The sequence below is a fragment of the Etheostoma spectabile genome, chromosome 7 (genome assembly GCF_008692095.1).
Source record: "Etheostoma spectabile isolate EspeVRDwgs_2016 chromosome 7, UIUC_Espe_1.0, whole genome shotgun sequence".
NCBI lineage: Eukaryota > Metazoa > Chordata > Actinopteri > Perciformes > Percidae > Etheostoma > Etheostoma spectabile.
Window position 1 is genome coordinate 9,910,104 of NC_045739.1, and position 16,191 is coordinate 9,926,294.

Consider the following 16,191-nt stretch of genomic DNA (forward strand, 5'->3'; position numbering starts at 1 on the left):
CCTTAGTATGTGCCATTTCTGAGTCTGTAGCTTTTGAGGAGGAGAGAGAGGGGCCACTTTGGTCATTTGAAAGCCATGATGTCCCTCTCTCTCATGGGTGGGCCAATTTCTCTGGACGGGCAAAGCATAGACAGGAGAGGTTACCTTGCCCCTTATGACCTCATAAGGAGAAAGATTTCAGGTTGGCCCATCTGAGCTTTCATTTTCCTCAAAGGCAGAGCAGGATACCCAGGGCTCGGTTTACACCTATCGCCATTTCCAGCCACAGGGGGACCAAAGGCAGGCTGGGCGGAAGCATATTAATGTTAAAAAACTCATATAATGACATTTCTATGCCATGGGACCTTTAAGCATATGCCACACTGGTAGTATCTGTAACATTTTACCTTGCATTTCACTAACGTTTTTCTTCTGTGAAATATTGTTTTTTACTGTCACTTAGATTGTGTAACAGACTATAAACTAAAAGATAAAACATGTTCATCTTTTGTGCTGCATCAGCTTTCACTTGCAAACAAGGCCAACAATGGCTCCTTCAGTGGAGAAGCCTTAGTGTCACCAGCTCCTCCCAGCTATCAGGAAGCCACCGAGGGTATGACAACACCTTATCCTCCTACATTATATTTAATCATAAAGTTAGTGTTTCATTGTCTTTGGCTAATACATTTGGTAATGTGTTTCATGTTTTGTGATGGTGTGGAAGCGATGGGAATGCTGGAGAATATGTTGACTGTTATGCATTGTACATCTTAACCACAAAATAAATGTGGTTTCTAGGCACCAGTGCTCCTTGCTACAATGATGTCGAGATGCTCACGGAGTTCACCTGGGATGATCGCAACATCAGGAGGGTCTTCATCCGTAAGGTATCAAAAGCTTTATCATCACATCGATCTCAGTATTAGCTGTGCTGTGAATCCTGTGTATCACTGATCATTTACCTCTTATGATCCGTATTAAACTTTAAAGGCCAAACCAGCACATACCAGTACATGTACAATTATGCAATAATTTTTCATTCTAACTTGCTTTCATTTAGGTGTACACAATCTTGATGATCCAGCTTTTGGTCACTCTTGCTGTTGTGTCTCTTTTCACATTCTGGTAAGTGTTAGATGAATCCTTGCCAAGTCCTTCTGATCCAATTCACTGTAGTGTGCTTACTTAAGACTATATTTCTTTTTAGTGACCCAGTGAAGGACTACATTCAATCCAACCCAGGCTGGTACTGGGCGTCTTAGTAAGTGACAGGATTTGTCAGTCTGTAATACACAGTTACTCTGTACATTTTTGGGTTTATGTCACTTCTATCTAACAAAATATCTAACAATATTTCTGTTGTTTATCAGTGCTGTGTTCTTCGTCACATATCTCACCATATCTTGCTGCTCTGCACCAAGGTAAGTAAAAAGTTTAAAAAAATAAATAAATGTACATCATTATAAAATGATCTACATTGTTAAATCTCTAATCTGTTACTTACTCTTACAGGAGACTGTTTCCATGGAATGTGATTCTGCTTGGCATCTTTGTGAGTACATGGCAGATATTTGTTTTTAATAAACACGTTCATAGATTGAATTTTTGTTATTTATTAGAAGTGTAGAAAAGAGTACATTCATAGATGAACACTATTTGTCAATGTGTAACTTTCATTCTATTTCCCAAATGATTGTAAGTTGACAGCTAACATGATCTAAAACTAATTAACTGATACATTTTATAAAAGTTTATGCTCTCCAATCATGACTTGTCCAAAGAGATTTACCAAATGCTTGCATTTTCACAATACTATCATATGTCCTGTTACAGACCCTCTCACTCTCATACATGACAGGGATGTTGTCCAGGTACTCTTTTATGTTTTCTCACAGTTTTATGATTGCCATGTGTTACTTTAAAGCAGAAAGAGACCGTGCAGTCTTTCCTCAGCTAGCATGATGGCTTTTGCATCCAAATAATTAGACAGCAATGTATTTTCTTTACAGTATTTAATGTTGTGTGTTGAGACAGTGATGTAGGCCTGTCTAAATCTGTGTTATGTATTCTGTTTTATATTTTTTGAAAAAATTTCAGTATATTTTGTTTGCATGTTTCTTGTTTTAATAGCTACTATAACACCAAGTCAGTGGTGATGTGTCTTGGCATCACAGTAGCAGTCTGTGTCCTGGTCACAGTCTTCAGCTTCCAAACTAAGGTGGCAAAACATTTTTTTTCCTTTAACTTATTTATATAAGTACTACACATATTAATTTATATTTTGTATGCATGATTATGAGTGTAAATCATTCATCTGGGTCAGCTTTTCACGGTGGATAAACATAGGTTTGATTTCACGTTTTCTCCATCCAGTTTGATGTGACATCATACCAGGGTGTGCTCTTTGTCTTCTGCATGGTCCTGTTCGTCTCTGGACTGGTGCTGGCACTTGTCCTCCCCTTCCAATATGTAAGTATGACTATCCAAATCAAGCAGTTACATCAGATGTGTGTCATGTAAGGCTGGAATTTGGGGGATTTTCAGACAACCAGGATAAAGTTTCATCAAATACAAATGTTTTTTTTAAGGCTGACAAATATTTGACATGAGACTAATGACTTAACTCTGAATTTATATATACTCAGATGTTACATAGTGTACCTTTCATGTGGTGATCTAAACACTAACATTGAATCTAATAAAGTAATTTTTGCCATTTAGGTACCCTGGTTGGATGCCACCTTCGCTGTCCTGGGAGCCATACTGTTTACCATGGTAAGAGTACAGACACTGTCAAGCCATTACAGACATGATCATATTTTGTAGACTATCAAAATAAGAAACAGACAAAAATACGTCTTACTTGCTGTTTTATTTTCTGTTGCAGTTTTTGGCATTTGATACCCAGCTACTCATGGGAAATAAACGCTACACCATGAGTCCAGAAGAGTATGTCTTTGCCACTCTCAACCTCTATTTAGATATTATCTACATCTTCTCCTTCTTCCTCCAAATCTTTGGAACAAAACATGAGTAAACCGTCACCCCACCTATCTTACCTACAGACAAGGAATGGGAATTTAGGCAGAAATAATCAGAGTATTTTAAAATGTTGGTGATTGTGATGACAATGCTTCCTGTTGTAACATCTTTATTTTTTTTGCCTGATACAGATAAGGCCACACATACTTTGTGAATCTCTTGTAGATAGATGTATGTCAGTTTTCACATCCAAAATGTATTCAACCTTACCTTCTTCTCTAGCATGTTGTGAACCCTATGGGGCTTTAGCTTACTAGTTTTACCAACAAGAAACAATCAGTGGTCTTCCTCCTTTTAACGTAGATAAAGAATACTGTGAGTGTTCATCTGAAGCGATATGGCTGTCTTTCTGTCCTTCCTATATCACAAATGTCTTGCAATCAATATATGTCAGTGCTCTTTAAGAGGTATGTAATCTATTGTACATGGCTCTTAAAAAGCCCTAACTATGCCAAGTGTAGTCATCCCATCATTGGAATATTTCTGTGGGAGATGAATTAATGACGTAACTGAAAGCACAAATGTAATTTTAAAAAAAGCTTCAAAGACTTTTCCTATGTTTTCAAGCATATACATTATGGTTTATGTATTGGTTTTACTCCATTGAACTCTAAGGCTATCATTCATTATATTCACCTTGTTGTATGGTTTCTAATTAGTATGTCATTGTTCTAATATGTGTGTTTAATCCTGAAATGTTTTGAATGAAGATTGTGTATAATAATCTTTTCATGAAAAGCATTTAGTTTGGACATTTCTTGATTGTTGGCATTATAGTCCTTTGGTTTTTGTTAATATGGAAATGTATTCAGTTGGTTTGAAGTGCTGACACAATCATGATAATAATACAAATATTTAACATTAAACAGACAGTGCCATACATACACAGATTTACTGTAACTTTTGATAAGGCCTACATTTGGGAAGGGGCTTGAATGCTATTTTTCATGACATGACAAGTTTATTTTTTTAAGACAGAATGATATATTTCAGAAGTGTATAATATAACAATGGTGAGTGTGAAGCTTAAAATAATTCATAAGTTGTCTAAAGTGGCCTTGGACTTCCTTTATTTCACAATATTGATGCAGTATATTGTAATGTCCCTGCATTTCACGAAGCATTTGTGTTTCTGTATTGATTTATTAAAGGGTGAATGTGCATGAATGGACTCACAAAGTTTATCTGATTTAATAAACACCTATGTTTATTTAAATTTTTTGTGTCACCTTTCACCAGGTTCTTATTTACAATGGCAGCCTGAGATGTGACAGAGCCACTTAGGGGAAGGGAAGGAGGGTTAGGGAATAAAATGAATATTACATTTATTTTTTCCTGTCTGTAATACTCTTGAAATTCCATGTAATACATTATTTTAGGAAAATTGTATATATGCCATTTTTCATAGTACAAAGATGAGTTTATTTAAGTTTTATAGTTTTAGCCTAAACATCACAATATTTAGGAGTTGTCTTTCTAAATATTCTGAATACCGGTGTTCTCCTATGATTAAAAAAAATCACCTGCTAACAGTGTCATTAAAATATGATGCAGTTACTTGGTTTGTTGTTTTCTTACTATCTCAGATGTGTAGGAACTTCCTTGTCCCTCTACGTTTATTTTGGAGCCATAGTTCTATTTATGAAGTATTTTCCTGAAACTATTGGTCATTTTAATGTTTAGCTCAGTAAGTGTCTATTGATTTTAGAAAACTTAGCAATAAGTGGTTTTAGCTTCCTGAACGGGGTTTCTTCCTGCCCATGTTTGCCGTCTGTCAAGTCAATTCCAGATGGAAAAGAAATACTAAAACGCCTCATTATGATAATAATGGTAAGTACATCTAAGAACACTTTGTTTCCTATGTGTTTGACATATAAATCGGATTATTTCATTTAAAAAAATATAATTATAGAATTTTGAGAAGACAAGATCGGATATTTCTCCACACGCAATTGCGTCCGTGCGACAGATCCACAAAGGGCATGGAAGTAACAGAAATAGGCTACCGCTGAATAATTCCGAGCCTGTGGTATCCAACTTCTATCTAAATGTGATAACCATAGACAGTTAAAGGTGATAATAGTGTTAAGAAGTCAACTCAACTGCCGGCAGTTGTGACGTGTTATTAAATGGTCTCCTTCAGTCTGCAATCAACCAGTAGATGTCGGACACACTCGGATTTACCACAACCAGGCATCCAATCACAACGTGCGATGGTTAAGCGTCCTATTCAGCCATGTTGTGGTTTTGAATGAGGAAGAAGCGGGAGATAATAGTCTTCAACGAGTTTATATGTTATTTAAAGTCACGTTAAGGCTATATAAACAAGCTGGGTTGTGAGTCAAAATGACAACAGTTTTCCCGAATGCGTTGGTTGCGACTTGTCGCATTCCTATTGGGATTTATACATACTTCAATTAATTAGCCGTGTTGCTAGCAACGTTAGCTAGCGAGGTAGTTAGCACAGCGTGCTAGCTAGGCAACTAGCTTATTCTCAGCTAGCTAGCTAGCTAGCAAACGGTTAGCTCGTTTTGTGAGAAAGTAAAATGATAATTGTAAGAAGTGTTAGCCTTTAAAATAGCCTCAGCTAACCTGCCTCGGTCGAATGAAGCGCTTTCGCTTCATTTGGTTTGACTATATTGACAGGTAGGCTGAAAGCAGCTATAGCGGTCTATCTTTAAACCAGTGGCGTTATTTCTAAAACTTTTGAGTCATGTTGAATAAAATCTACGAATGGGTCAGCTTTGGTAATCTTCGCAATGGTATACCAGCTGCGGAGCACTCTGATGTACACCGGGGATCGGGAGATGGTCCGACGAGGAGGAAAAGACCAATTGAATGGTAACGTTAGGAGCTGTAACAGCATTATTCCCCCGTGTAACCAAAAGTCCGTGTGTTTAATAAGAAACCATTTGCTTTGAAGTTACTTTATGAGTCAGTAACAACCTTTTCTGCAGAACTCTTTGCCTTGCTGGTTATTTAGCTTGCGAGTGTCTCAAACATTTGTTATAATGTGAAGGAAATAGGTTAACGTTATTTTCAAATTGTCGAAATTGATTGACTGTTATTAACAGTAAATTGTCATTCTGTTTTCCCTCTTAAGTTTGGAAGATGGAAATAACATCGACCAAGATGGCTTAATCATAAAGAAGTCTCGAATGGGTAAGTAATCACTCCCTCTGGTACATGTTATGATGTGAGTTGTAGCTATATGTGACGGTAAAGTTAAGTCAGATGTACCTACTTACAACCTTGTCTGTCTGCTTTACACTGCTCTAGGAGATCTTATTGACACAGTCAAGGTTGCAGCTGAAGGGGTTAAGAGTCACAGTTTCAGTGTGGCTACATGGATGAGGAACAATGTGAGCCCTGCCTTGAAAAATATACTGCCTGCCTCCCCTGGTCCTCCCCCTGGAGAACTTCAGCCACAGCCCTCAACATCAGCAGCAGTCTATGGTGGGATGCCGGTAAGAAATTATGTTTGGGGCCGGAGTGTAGGAATAACAAAACATTTTTTTTTTGCCTTTTTATTTAATTATGTCATATATGTTTGGTTTAAGAGTGTTGAAAGGAACTATATGGATGAGACATTCGCTGCTCCCTCAACAACTTTGGAGTGGAAAACATCCAAATCTGGTAAGTTTATGACTTAAAGTGTTGTATACTTTTTTGCATCAAGGTTGCTATGGTTTGTGTAGGCTTTGAGGTTTTGAAGAGAAGTTATTTATTGTACGTTTTTTTCTCTCCAACTCTAGAATGGTTGCGCAATGAGAAGTCCATCATGGGATCAAAAGTCTGTAGGCGAAAAGTGTGCATGAGCCCTACACATCGTGAAGTGCCAAAAACAAATGGGCACTCAGTCAACTTGCCACCCTCCATCACCCCTAAACTGCACCCACCTCCAAGGCTAGGCAGGCCCCTCAATCTCCGACCATATGGAACACCAAGGTATTCTTCACATTTTACCTGGGGAAATGTTTTCTTCCCATTTCAATAGGTGCTTTTTCTGATGTACCATAATGTAGTGTGAACTGTTGTCAGTTGATGATGTTCTGATTATCACACCATCATTTTGTGTCTGCAGTTTGCATTGTGGGGTGGCAAACAGCTCCTGCACCAGCATGTATGAGAAGACCTTTCCCATCAAAGTTGTGCAGAGCCCAACACACAGCACCTCATCAGGGCGCATACACAATGCAAGGCCCTGCAGCACAGCACAGGAGGTCAGACATCAGGACAAATGTAATTCATCTTTCAGTTTTTTTGTTGTTGATTTAATGGTTCTCCTCTGTGTTTGTCCAGTCTGTTTGTGACGAGGAGAAGGAGGTCTACAGGCAGCTTCTGACCATGGTCTCTGGTGGTCAGTCATCTTTCTTTCACAACGGCAACTCACATGGCATCGTGAGATCACACAGAGATTTGTATGTATCCAATACAAAAATAGTAGACTTTAACTGTGCCATATTTAAGCTGTCAATAAAATGTAAAGGAAAACTGAGGGGCGGGGTGGGGTCACAGAGAAATTAGTTCCGTCAGAATTTAGTCACAGACTAGTGGAAGCTAGTTAGTAGCCATCTTTACTGCAATCACAAACCCTCCCAACATTTATATGGGTAGTAAATAAAAATAAAAAATGCATTTTAATAGTTTCATGTCTGTCTTTTTTCAGTTTGACTGTTCTGGGGAGTATCTAGATGGTGCCTGCTCTTTCATGTGCTTACTCTTGTCACTTTCTCATCAGCACCAGCTTCCTGACCACCAGCCGCAGACTGCTACAGTTCTCTTCCCCTACTGGGTCAGTAGCAGGAGGAACTTCAGAGGGACCTAGCAGCCCCCCCAGTCCCAGGGTGATGTCTAGCCAGAGTTCTAACAACCTCCCCAGCCCAGTGGGGGCCTCCAACAGGCCAGGGATTCAGACGTGGTCTCTGGATATGGACCTCAGCTCCAGCAGAGCAGCTCCTCTCACATCAGCCCCGTCCCCATCAGCTCTGCAGGATAACTCCTCTCAGGACACACAATCCTCAGGTAAGATTCTCACCCACTTGTGTGTGCACTTAATAAAGATATAGGCATAGTGAAATGTGATTTCATTAATTAATTGAATATTTGCTTGCTCCTGTATTTCTTCTTAGGTTTTAAATTTGTCTTTTTCTTGCAGCTCATGATGGTGATTCGGTAATTATTATAAATGAGCAAATGGGTAAAAAACAAGACAGCTCAAGGTTAGTATCTGTTTTCACTGTGTTACTAATTTGTAACGTTCTTGTTTGATCACAAGCTATATTTAACTGTAGTTAATAGTAATGCAATTTGAAATATGATTAAATGGTAAACAAGCATTGTCAAAGATGTAGATGTGTAAACTTGTCATGTTGGATGCTGTTTCATTAATTCTAAATTTAAATTGAATTCATATGAACACACCATGTTGAGTATGTGAGACCTAGTAGATTGAAAACAATGACTTCTTAAATCTTAGAGTCAACTCAAATGTTTTCATTTTTATACACAATAACACATTTCTGTATTTACAGTGTGCCATGTTTCCAAGCTGAGTTATGGATCAAAGAATTGTAAGTACACATCATTGTATGTAATATAAAATATATCCATTGTTCATTGATACTATGTTTGAATAGAGAAACTCATATATATTTTTTTATCACTGTAGGACTAGTATGTATGACTCCCGGGCAAGAGAAAGACGGAGACAGATAGAAGAGCAGGAGGCCCTGGCTGCCCAGCTGCAGCGACAGGTGAGCGTGCACCACTGAAAGCCCTCTTTTACATTCAGTTTTATCAGGTGTTTCTTGACCTCTTCTTATGCCATTAATCCGTATCATGTTACTGGTTCCAGCGCCTGTCTAAAGAGGGGTACCGCAGCTCAGATGTGGAGGTCCACGTTCGAGTTCCTTTGGAGAAAGAGGTTCCTTTGACTCTAGTGATAGAAGAACCAAAGCCCTTGGAAGTGAAACCAGAGTTCCCTGAACTCACAGAGGTGTGGCCATTGTGTTGTAATCAGCATGCAGTGTTTACCATGTATAGAATTTATTTAGATGACCCACCAAAAGACTTGCTTTCACTTAAAAGATTATGTATTTCTTCCTTTCCTATTTCTTTCTTTCTAAAAAGTAGAAATGCCATTGAAACTAAGTAAAGAGTGACTAAATGTTTTCCTGAATGTTGTGCATGTTGGTTTATTGTAAATTCCTTCAAGCTCACAGTAAGTCTTCTATGTTGTTTTAAGTTAAGAGCAAATCGTTTTTCCCCAATAAGTCCCTTCTTTTTTTTTTCAAAACAATATGACCAGATGTAATCAAAATATTAGAATTCAGAGTATTACAGGGTGTTACAACTAGTGGCTTTTTAGTTTTTGCAGGCTGTGAAGCTGTATGATGTTTCTAACTAATTGTAATGAATATAAGAGTTATATTAATGTTTCCTGCTTTTTCACATGTACGCTCTCCAATAAGGAAATGGAAGCTGAGGTGAACAGGGGGCTGAGAGGTGGTAATCATGAAGTTTTAAGTGAAGGTTTTGGTCTCAGCCTTACACGCAAAGACCTGCAGACACTCAGCAACCTCAACTGGCTCAATGATGAGGTGAGTACACATTATCTTTGAGGTCAAATCTGTGTGTATATGATCAGCAGGCATTATTTTAGCATCAGGTAGATGCACTCTTTTGTTGCATATTTCAAAATATAAAAATACAATACATGACCATGATTATGTTGTAATAATTGTTGCACAACTCAGCTATAGCGTTGTGCTAGTTAGGAATTGAAACTCTCCCTCCTTAATCTCTCAGGTGATTAACTTTTATATGAACCTGCTGGTGGAGCGCAGCAAGGACCCCAGCCTGCCATCAGTCAACACGTTCAACACTTTTTTCTATCCCAAGCTGCGGAGCAGTGGCTACTCTGCAGTCCGCCGCTGGACCAAAAAGATGGACATCTTTTCCAAAGACATCCTACTGGTTCCTGTTCACTTGGGGGTGCACTGGTGCCTCTCTGTAAGTCTGAATGACCATAACTGTGACCTGAAAGTAACAATCTTGTGATTTATATTACAGTTTTTTAGTTGAACAATTTCTTTTCGCAGGTGGTGGATTTCCGTAAAAAGGCTATCATGTACTTTGATTCCATGGGAGGAAACAATGATGAAGCATGCACAGTATTGTTGTAAGTTTCAGTATCACATATGTGTTTTGTTGTTGAATTATTTAGTGTGTGTATATGTATATATGTATGTATGTGTGTGTGTGTGTGTGTATATGTATATGTATATGTATATATATATATATATATATGTATGTGTGTATATATATATGTGTGTATATATATATATATATATATATATATATGTGTATATGTGTGTGTATATATATGTGTGTATATATATATATATATGTGTATATACATATATATGTATGTGTGTGTGTATATATATATATGTGTATATATATGTATATATATATGTATATATATATATATATATGTATATGTGTATGTATATGTGTATGTATGTATATATATATATATATATATATATATATATATATATATATATATATATATATATATATATATATATATATATATATATATATATATATATATATATATATATATATATATATATATATATATATATATATATATATATATATATGCGCGTGTGTATGAATATGTATATATGGTGTGCTTAAAGTAATTAATTTTTGTTTCCCTAGTGAATACCTGCAACAGGAAAGTAAGGACAAGAAAGGCAAAGAACTCGATACCTCAGGCTGGACTTTGCACAGCAAAAAGCGCAATGTAAGTCATCAAACTGCATACTTTGGCCAGACTTTCCAGATCTATGCTGCACTACAGCATTATTACCAGTAGACTAGTATTAATATTCATATTGTTTTGTTTATGTTTTAGTTATTTTGTTTGCACCTCCTTTGTAATTATACTGCATGCACAGGAGTAGCTTGCATCAGCCATTTAAAAAGCCGTCTCCCAAGTTCTGTGTAAAGCCCTAAAAGGTTCTTGGTAACTAGTAGTTAGTTTGACAAATCATGTTGATTGTGAAAAGTGGAAAGCTCCTCTCCAGAACTACATGAAGGAAAAGCCTATAAATCATCTGTTGGCATACAACTTACTTTATTTCACTGGCAAATCTATAAGGTGGCCAGAATTGGGAAGCAGCGCGCCCTCTAGCTTTAAAACGATGCAACTGGGCAAACAGTCTTAGGTTGCTGGTTGTATTTAAGGAGAAGCCCAGCTTTTTTTCTTGCTTTAGAAATGTTTCTCATTAAAAGTGTGCTGTTTACAATGTTGCTTTTTGTTACTGTGACTTATTTTTACACTTACACTTTTTACACAAGTTAGCTAGGTCATTGGAGCTAGGAAACATCTGAAATATCAAAACAGTATTGTGCAAAATCTATTAATGATACTATTGCATTGTCAAAAACAACTCCTCATGATAAATGAAGTAGTATCTTAGCAGTGGGTAATTAGTCAATCATTACTGCTCAAATATCCAATGTCCAATAACATTTTGATCTCTCCTTTGCTCTCAGGAAATCCCACAGCAGATGAATGGTAGCGACTGTGGAATGTTCACATGCAAATATGCAGATTACATTACCAAAGACAAGCCAATCACATTTACACAGGTATTCACCAACACAGATTTATCTGGTAATCATCATCATAGTGGCATAAACCTGTCTTATGTAACCTCTTTTCTTCACAGAAACACATGCCCTACTTCAGAAAAAGAATGGTTTGGGAGATTCTGAACCATAAGCTGTTGTGATCTCAGTATGAGGATTGTGAACTTGTATGCCATAACGATGGCTGAGCTACTCTCAACAGCATGATCTACGTACAGTAGTCCTGTTCTGGGAAAGACTTGCACACCAGCTGATCAGATCAGGAACCAGCACTGCTACTCTGCATCCTCTACCGTCTGTCTAGCTCTCAGTTGATCTTTCATGATGATGGGATGTTGCTGTAGAACCACGCACTGCCTCCCAGTCCTTGTTTTGTGTTTTGGTGCATCCGTGGAGCATCAGTATAGCAGCTGAAACACTGCATGTTTTGTAGTGCCCAGCCAGAACTGTACAGACTTGCAAACCATACTCTGAGCTGCAATGTTCAGTTTAATGCAGTTAAAAGTTTACATGTTTTGATCTTACAGGGAGATGAGGCCATATGCTGCATCATTTTTATAACAGTAATGCCATATTTTGAGGTTGCCGTCAATGTTTGATACTCTTGGTACACTCAAAGGACGATGTACTTTACCATTTAAACTGAAATTTGAATGCCCTCTAGTCTTAAAAAAATAGTCTTTGTATTTAGGCATGCTACCTTTTTTTTCATAATACAAACATTTTACCTAAAACAAAACTATTTTTGTAATTAGTTAGATTAAAAGGTAGAAAAGTCTTCAAGCATTGCCTCAGAGTATGATTTATTAATGAAACAATGTTTTGCCTTGCCACGGATCTGCAAGTGTTATAAAACAGTCTTAGTTACACCTTAAAACACCAGGATAAAAAAAAAAATGTACCAGTTAGTCTTGATAAAATATTGTAAATTAAGGTTCAAAGTCTATTTTATGTATTTCAGAGTCTTCTTTTACAGCAAATTTTGAGCACATTCAATTTATTTTGAACTGTGTACATACTTAAAACATACTGACTCTTGAACAGTGTAATATACTTTTTCTTTACGTATTTCTTATATATTTTTTATCTACATTCAAGTGTGTTTTAGAAATAAATTCTTGTATTGTGACTGTTCTTTGTGCATTACCTCAAATTCAATTGGTTAGATATAAAAAAAACTTGAACATTTGATAAATATGAGAACCTGGCCATGTGTCTTGGCTTATTTGAAGTTATTACTGTGTGCTATAAACCTGCGGATGGTCCCTTGTGTAACAGAAAGCACAAACCAGTGGAAAAAAAAAACTTTATTTAAAAAAATGACAAGTTCCAAATCAAACCAAATTTTTTTTGTATGAAGAAGACAAACACCTGCATCATGGCACAGACAAACATTTACTAAGGAGAGGTTGTTTGATGCACGAAACAGAGAAGACTGCACAGACATCTCTGAACATGAGTTACAAACTGACCCCATATGTGACTAAATCTATTCAATGAACTTAAGCCAAAAGATTTCTAAATCTGCAAACAGCAGCAATAGCTCTTTAGACTTAATAAGCCACCATTCAGTTTTTCTTCAATGTTTTGGATAGAAATGATGGAATGGAAATGGAACAAAATAGTCATTTAAAGAAGTAAATTTTTCTTTGCTTCATAGATCTATGTTTAGAGGAGTTTGATATAACAAAAATCTTTTTCAACATTAGCAGTGCACGAAGAAACAAGCCCACCAAATCTGAGTAGCACTTCACTATCCCTTCCAGTGAAATCTAAGGCATTTCTGTGAAGTTCTGTGAGGTTTTCTCCTGGAAATGGACTGTCTCATGGTTCAAAAAAGGAAAAAACTGCATCAATTACTCAGCAAGAAAGCAAGTTAACAAACAGGACCAGACGGAACACACAATGTAACCACAACATAAAAATTGCAACTGGATTCAATGGGGAATTGCATCTACGTTGGGTCCATGTAAAATTAAAGTTAGTAGACAAGTGGGCAACACCTACCATATATTTGATTTATTTAGAGTTCCTACATTTTTACAGTCATATTAACAACCATATTTTGGTGAAATAGTTCCCTTTTAATGCAGCAATTTTACTAACAATTAATTAACCAAAAATGAATGTATCAGTCAGAAAACAGACAAATCTCAACATTTGTAAAATGAAAGATGAAAGCTTTCGGCCAAAATGTGAAGTCATACTGTGAGGTGATCCATTGTCATGAAATGTACGGTGTTTCTTGGATATCTGCAGTATTGCATTTATTAGGATAATAAATTAATTGCATAGATCGTCAGACCATGGGCGTGTTTTCCGAAGATTGGACGGAAGAGTTAAAGGATGTGGACACAGTACCAGCTGTGAACAGCCATGAGACCTACTGTAGTTGATTATTGCCAGCGAACCTTATACACAAACTGAATCTACATTTCTCTGGCAGGATGAGGTAAGTTAAGGTTTTGAACATATATTTCTCTTACGTTGTTCCCAACTGCTTGGGGCACAACTCTGTAACAATGCATCTGAACCTGGCAATAATAATTCAGGAGTCATGTTTGCAAAGTGCCAACATTTGTGACACAGACAGAACTGAAATGTCTGTAAAACACACAAACACAAACACACGCGCACACACACACACACACCACACACACACAAACGTTTGTGGCACTATCTTTGTGGGGACCCACCATTGACAGTATGCATTCCCTAGCCCCTTACCCTTACCTTAACCATCACAACTAAATGCCTAACCCTTACCCTCAGCCTATTCCCTAGCATAGCCTCTTACCCTAACCTTAATCATCACAACTAAATGCCTAACCCTTACCCTTACCCTCACCCTAACCGTAACCTTATTCTAGCCCTGATCCTAAAATCAAGTCTTAACCCTCAAACAGCCCTTTAAAGCTGTGGGGTCCAGCATTTTGGCACCACAAAGCTGTCGGGACCCCACAAGTATACTGGACTCCCGGTTTTTGGACCCCACAAATATTGTTAAACAAGACCACACACACACACACACACACACACACACACACACACACACACACACACACACACACACACACACACACACACACACGCGTGCACATGCACATGCACGCACGCAGGCACACACACACACACACACACACAAAACAACACAAACAACACTAGCTTTTTTGACATCAACACTGAAACCAGAAAGAGAGAAGTATGCAAACGTACAAACAAATCACCATTTAAAAAAAGAAACGTTGAAAACATCTATTTCTCACTATTTGAAGCACACAACACACTATCAAAAATAAAAACAAAAATTCTTTGAAAAATAGGATCAGTCTTAAAAGCATTGCATTTTAAAAACCTTTAAATAAGAAATGTAAAAAACAAACAAGAGGGTGAAAAACAGAAATGCAGAAGTAGATTCAAACACACAACAAATGCCAGTACTAAAGGACCTCCATACTGGCCATAACAATCCGTATAATTAACCGTGATAGTGTTTTCTGTATATTTAACAGGACAGAGCCACGCTTTACCAATTGATCTCCATGTCTATGTAATAAGAACTTCACACTCTAATAACAACATCTAATTCTTGCTTTAGAAAATGTATAGATGTAATTCAGCTTCCCCTTTTATAAAAGGGAAACGAGTCAAAAAAGCGAAAACACAGCAATACATACTACATTGCTATGTTCAGACAATTTGGTAAAATACTGTTATTAAAATAAATGAAGCATTACTACACTGATGAAAGGAAATCAAAAGAAAGCCTTAATACATTTAAATCTCTTATTTACAGGCAGCTCTGTGTGAGATGTGATCCCTGTTAACTTTGGATTTTATCAGGTAGAGCAGCTTAACGTGAACCAATATTTCAAACTTTCTGATAATAATCTCTGGAATGCCTTAAATCTATTTAGCTCTTTTGAAGAAGTCTTCTCTGTGAAATCATTGCTACATTTTTCTTCTTCTTTGTTATCTTCTGATTGTCCAAAGCTTTGTCGAGATTTATTGGAACTATAAATTATTTGAGAGTCAAGTGCCAAAAAGAAGCGATGCCGCCTCATGTAAGGTTTTATACCTGATCAACTTACTGCGACTTCGGAAAGACGCTAATCCAAGCCAGCACCATAGCCGTCTAAAATATGACGCATCGGCTTTTTAAATGATATAGTTTTCTTTCCTTTTTAGGCCTACTGTATTCAAATATTTGCACCAATCAATCAAACTAGGACACATAAAACTAGAAACACACCAAAACAAAGAATTATGTACAAAAAGGCAGGTTTAACGCTTGAAAGTATCAGACAAAAAAGTGAAGTAAAATCAGCATATCTTACAAAAAGGTCAAAACAAAGAACGACTCAAAATAAAACATGGTGTTGAGATGTTCTTCTACTGGTTTTCATTCTAGCTCTCCAGAGTAATATTACAAAAAGAATATTAATAACGTTCAAAAAAACCTTTTATGTAGTGTGTGTCTGTGTGTGAATTGTTTGTGTG

General features: G+C 37.0%; 2 protein-coding genes across 2 annotated transcripts in view; both read left to right on the forward strand.

The window, feature by feature from the left end:
- Positions 1 to 4,192, forward strand: part of LOC116692663 (protein lifeguard 2) — a 6,462-nt gene extending 2,270 nt beyond the window's left edge. The window contains exons 2-12 of the mRNA XM_032521133.1: positions 502 to 592; positions 778 to 866; positions 1,040 to 1,104; positions 1,187 to 1,240; positions 1,350 to 1,400; positions 1,492 to 1,531; positions 1,813 to 1,850; positions 2,110 to 2,197; positions 2,353 to 2,448; positions 2,701 to 2,754; positions 2,867 to 4,192. Coding sequence (XP_032377024.1) covers positions 502 to 592; positions 778 to 866; positions 1,040 to 1,104; positions 1,187 to 1,240; positions 1,350 to 1,400; positions 1,492 to 1,531; positions 1,813 to 1,850; positions 2,110 to 2,197; positions 2,353 to 2,448; positions 2,701 to 2,754; positions 2,867 to 3,016 — 816 coding nt within the window. The 3' untranslated portion in view covers positions 3,017 to 4,192. The remainder of the gene's footprint in view (positions 1 to 501; positions 593 to 777; positions 867 to 1,039; positions 1,105 to 1,186; positions 1,241 to 1,349; positions 1,401 to 1,491; positions 1,532 to 1,812; positions 1,851 to 2,109; positions 2,198 to 2,352; positions 2,449 to 2,700; positions 2,755 to 2,866) is intronic.
- Positions 4,193 to 5,192: 1,000 nt separating this feature from the next.
- senp1 (SUMO specific peptidase 1) lies at positions 5,193 to 12,898 on the forward strand. The gene is made up of 18 exons (XM_032521129.1): positions 5,193 to 5,862; positions 6,125 to 6,183; positions 6,301 to 6,488; positions 6,582 to 6,657; positions 6,777 to 6,969; positions 7,106 to 7,244; positions 7,324 to 7,442; positions 7,763 to 8,046; positions 8,180 to 8,243; positions 8,556 to 8,594; positions 8,693 to 8,777; positions 8,879 to 9,019; positions 9,495 to 9,623; positions 9,832 to 10,035; positions 10,125 to 10,204; positions 10,756 to 10,840; positions 11,596 to 11,691; positions 11,772 to 12,898. Exons 1-18 carry the CDS (start codon positions 5,735 to 5,737, stop codon positions 11,832 to 11,834), a joined length of 2,172 nt encoding a protein of 723 aa, XP_032377020.1. The 5' UTR covers positions 5,193 to 5,734; the 3' UTR covers positions 11,835 to 12,898.
- Positions 12,899 to 16,191: the final 3,293 nt, after the last annotated feature.